Here is a 4,178-nt window from a genome sequence, read left to right as displayed (position 1 = left end):
TATATCGCCCAGGCTTGAATATTGTCCGGCTCCGCCGGCGAAGCGAAAGCCCGACATTAATGCGCGCACCCTCGAACGTATGGCGCGCCTTGACCCGAAAACACACTGTCGTATTTTTCGACTTCCGGTTCCTGTTCGCTCACAGAGTCACCCAAATATTATATATCCACCCGCGCACGCCACTTGCCGCGCAAACGTCCGTCCGCTGTTGTTTTTTTTTTCTTTTGTTTTTTTCCTTTCTTTCTTTCTCTCTCTCTCTCTCTCTCTCCGTTTTGTCTTGTCCGTTTTCTGTCTGGATGACATCTGGCTTTCTTTGGACTTTCGCAGGCAAAGAGGACGAGGGACGCACGCTCTGGCTGGACACGCAAAGCCACGCCAGCAGCAACGCCAGCTCCGCCGACGACGACTACAGCTGGCAGTGGCCCACGAGTTTCTGGTCGCAATTCAAAGTAAGACTCGATTTTTATTGTCATTAAGTGACTCGTCCGATAAATAAAATAATGAACTTTTATGTCGATCGAATGGAAGTAGTCATTTTGAGCAATAAAGCTGCAGTTACCGACGGCTATAATCATTCAGGTATTACTGAGATTATTCGCGTTCAGCGTGAAGATTAACGTGACACGTCAGTTCTCGCAACCTTCTTTTCCGAAGAGACCTGACTGATCGCCTGATCCTAGTGATTTCATTGACAAATTGTTCCGACGATCCTGATTTAGGATCATAAGTGGCGTTTTGACACAATAAAGCGCATTCCAAGGGATTTGGTTAATCAATGTTATTATCTAGAATAATTCGATCACGTATTTCGCACTATCAACACTAACTTAATTTAATATTCGTGGAAGAATTTATCTTGGACATTTTGACGTTGCTTTTCTTAAAAATTAAATTCAACTTAAAATTGTTTATCCGGCAAAATATCTTTGATCGTGGAAAGCATACTATTGTTAAAGACCCGATGCCTTGTTGAGATCTAGAAAAATAATGTCACTCAACAAGAGCAGCAGCAAGAAGCAAAGTATAGATTTTGTTTTTGCTTATGACAAATAGCCAGTGAACGTTAAACGGCAAGTCGTTCAGTAAGAAGCGATTCGGGATATAAATAAATGAAAAATGTTGGATTCGCTTGGACGAAGATGATTAATTACGCTGTCGTATTGGAAACGAAGAGCGTTGTATCAGATCGTTATCATCGGTTAGTATTAGGAGGTGACCGTTAAGGGTTTGCGCGCGAAAAGGTTGGCAACGAGGAACGAAGAAAGAAGTCTCTAGAAGCATCGGGGGTCGAACGGGAAGAAGGGAAAGGTGGTCTTTTAGAAATGCTGCTACACGGGCATACGATAATGGGGCAAGGAGTGGGCCGTTAAGAAGGGTTAAGAATTGGCATGGGTGTGCGCCTCGAGGCACTGTTTTGGCAGGCCATAAAGCGCGGACGTGCGATTGTTGCAGGTATTATCGGAGAGGAATTTCCAGGAGGCACGGCCCCGAATGCTCTCGCGTCTGAACTGGCTGCAAACGATAGCGCTGGGCCTGCTGGCCGGCTTGCTGTGGTTCCGACTGCCCCGAATCGAGGAGGCGCTCCATGACATTCAAGGCTGGATGTTCTTCAGCACCACGTACTGGATGCTGTTCGCGCACTTTGGCGCCCTCACGAGCTGTAAGTGTCCGACGCGGCCGAGAGGCGCACCAGAGGCGCACCAGAGGCGCACGCGCGGTCTCTTTCACGATGGTTGTTGCTCAGTTCCGCCGGAACGGGAGGTGATCAACAAGGAGCGCCTGTCGGGCTCGTACCGCCTGTCGGCGTACTACCTGGCCAAGATGGTCGGCGAGCTGCCGCTGACGATCACCCTTCCCGCGGTCTACCACATAATCAGCTACCCGATGCTCGGCTTCCACAGCCTCTCCGTGTTCGTCTCGCTGCTCGCGTTCCTGCTGCTCAACACGCTGGTGGCGCAGGTGAGCGTGCCCGCGCCCCCCGCCTACTAACCTGGGCCAGCTACTAACCCGTCGTTCCGCAGAGCGTCGGCTTCTTCGTGGGCGCCTGCTGCACGGACCTGCAGGTGAGCATCACCGCGTCGGCGCTGTACACCCTGGCCACGCAGCTGTTGGGCGGCTACCTGGCCACGGCGGTGCCGCCCTGGCTGTCCTGGGCGCGCTACGTCAGCATGGTGCACTACGCCTACCAGAACATGCAGATCCTGGAGTTCGGCGTCGGCGAGCCCATCCTGTGAGTCGGGCGTCGGCCCGCGCGGCTTCGCGCGCGATCGAGCGCGCGGCTAACGGTCGTTTGTTCGCAGGTGCGCGCACACCAGCAAGTTCGCCGACTGCAAGGACAGCGCGACGATACCGGTGTCGGCGATCCTCGACAGCCAAGGCGGCAGCCTGCCCTTCTGGGCCAACACGCTCGTGCTCCTCGCCTTCCTCGTCGTCTTCAGGACAATGGGCTACCTCGTCCTGCGCTACTACCGCGTGCCCAAGTAAGGCGGACCTGCCCAGCTATCGAGAGTCGTCGACCGAGTATGAACAAAATAACGATGCGGAGGAAGAATCACACCACGACCACGTAGTATGCAATTTTTTAACGGCGTGCGACAGCGGATCTTTATTTTCTGTTTGCTACCTTTTCTTTTCATTGTTAATTATTACTCTCATTATTACCGAACTATTGCTATTACTGCTATTAATATTATTATTATATTATTATCATTACTATTATTATGACCACCATTATTTTATTACTATTGCTATTTTTATTACTTTTCAACTTTAATACTATCACAATCGTGTAATTTAATTGTTACTTTATAATAAAACAAGACGAAAAAAGAAAAAAGAAAAAAACAGCGGCGCGCATCGGTATGTCATCGAGCGACGCCCCAATGTTCGCAATGAACGTTCGCTCTGGCGCGCGAGTCGCCTACTCTCGGCCCGCTCTTCGTTTCTCTATCTCTATCTATCTTTCTCCGACTCTAATCTTATGGATTTTTCAGAGAGCGATTATAACTGACGTTTTCAACGCGCACAGTGTTCATTGGGCGCGACGACGCGAGATTCAACCGGGGCGACTCGCGCGCTCGCTCGATTACATCAGCCGCTTCGGCCGACGCGATTTTGTATAGCAATACAGTGTTAAGCGAGAACTAAGAGACTTGGCGGAGAAGACTATATTGTAAAATTTTTTTACGAGGCGAAATGCGTGTGTGCAGTTCTGCGTGTGAGTGCGATTTTGAGCGAGCGACTTTGATAAAATGACGGTTGATAGGAGGCGAGAGTCCGCGTGTATGTGTACTGTTGCATTTTTAATTTGAGCTGCATCACTTTTTATTGACTTCGCTTTCAAGCGCAGAATTTCCATAAATGTACTAAGAAAGACTTTCTAAGCCGAAGCTTGAAAACGACGAACAAACCGACGATGATTGTAAATCGGTACCGAGTTTCGATGTTCGACGAGAAAAAGAGGCGAAGAAGCTGTTGGCAAGAACGAGAATGAAAAAAAAAAATGAAAAAAAGAAAAAAATGAAATCGTAGCGAAGTAGAGCAATTCTGCGCGTACCCAACCCAGAACGAAATGCCTCGAATCGGAAATTCGGATAGTGATATGCAATTTTTCCTTTGGAACGTCGACTCTGTTTTCTTGTTCTACGCTGTTTATTTTCCAACGCGGCAAAAAGGGTACGTGACATGTGATTCAAAAGCTACATTGACGACTAACTGCCGAATCAAATTGACTGAGAATTTTTTCAAATGTAATCCAAAACTCTAGGCTAAGCAAAGTTTAAAAGAAAAAAAAAAGATAACGACAAGAAACGTTCACAGTTTCAATTTTCTTCTTTCTTCATTTGTCTTTTTATTAGTAATTTACCATGTTACATCGCGACTGTAGTTGTTACTTGAATGTACACACACATATATTATTGGTACATATATATATATGTATATGTGTGTGTATATATATATATATATATATATATATATATATATATATATATATATATATATATATATATATATATATATATATATATATATATATATATATACACGTACATAACTGTTTCGCGCGTGGAAGAGCTAAAGATGCGATCGAGTTTTAACGAACAGGAGAAGATAAAAAAGATGTTAGAAAAAACGCTAATACTGCCATTTATATACATTAGAAAATTACGTTAAGAAAT

At 46.2% G+C, this 4,178-nt stretch overlaps 1 protein-coding gene across 1 annotated transcript; it reads left to right on the top strand.

The window, feature by feature from the left end:
• Positions 1-296: 296 nt before the first annotated feature.
• LOC131673466 (uncharacterized) lies at positions 297-3,875 on the top strand. Its single transcript, XM_058951481.1, has 5 exons — positions 297-449; positions 1,453-1,660; positions 1,745-1,959; positions 2,022-2,230; positions 2,301-3,875. The coding sequence occupies exons 1-5, from the start codon at positions 297-299 to the stop codon at positions 2,482-2,484; spliced, it is 969 nt and encodes a 322-aa protein (XP_058807464.1). The 3' UTR covers positions 2,485-3,875.
• The last annotated feature ends 303 nt before the right edge of the window (positions 3,876-4,178 follow it).

The sequence above is a fragment of the Phymastichus coffea genome, unplaced genomic scaffold, assembly GCF_024137745.1.
Source record: "Phymastichus coffea isolate CEN01 unplaced genomic scaffold, Cenicafe_Pcof_1.1 PCOF00178, whole genome shotgun sequence".
NCBI lineage: Eukaryota > Metazoa > Arthropoda > Insecta > Hymenoptera > Eulophidae > Phymastichus > Phymastichus coffea.
The sequence above is the reverse complement of the archived record's forward strand: the minus strand, read 5'-3'. Positions and strand labels throughout refer to the sequence as shown.

Excerpts from the sequence above, each read along its gene's own strand:
- LOC131673466 (XM_058951481.1), top strand. The coding sequence starts at position 297 with ATGACATCTGGCTTTCTTTGGACTTTCGCAGGCAAAGAGGACGAGGGA. Across the intron at positions 450-1,452 it reads GTTTCTGGTCGCAATTCAAA|GTATTATCGGAGAGGAATTT; the intron begins GTAAGACTCGAT and ends CGATTGTTGCAG. Across the intron at positions 1,960-2,021 it reads TCAACACGCTGGTGGCGCAG|AGCGTCGGCTTCTTCGTGGG; the intron begins GTGAGCGTGCCC and ends GTCGTTCCGCAG.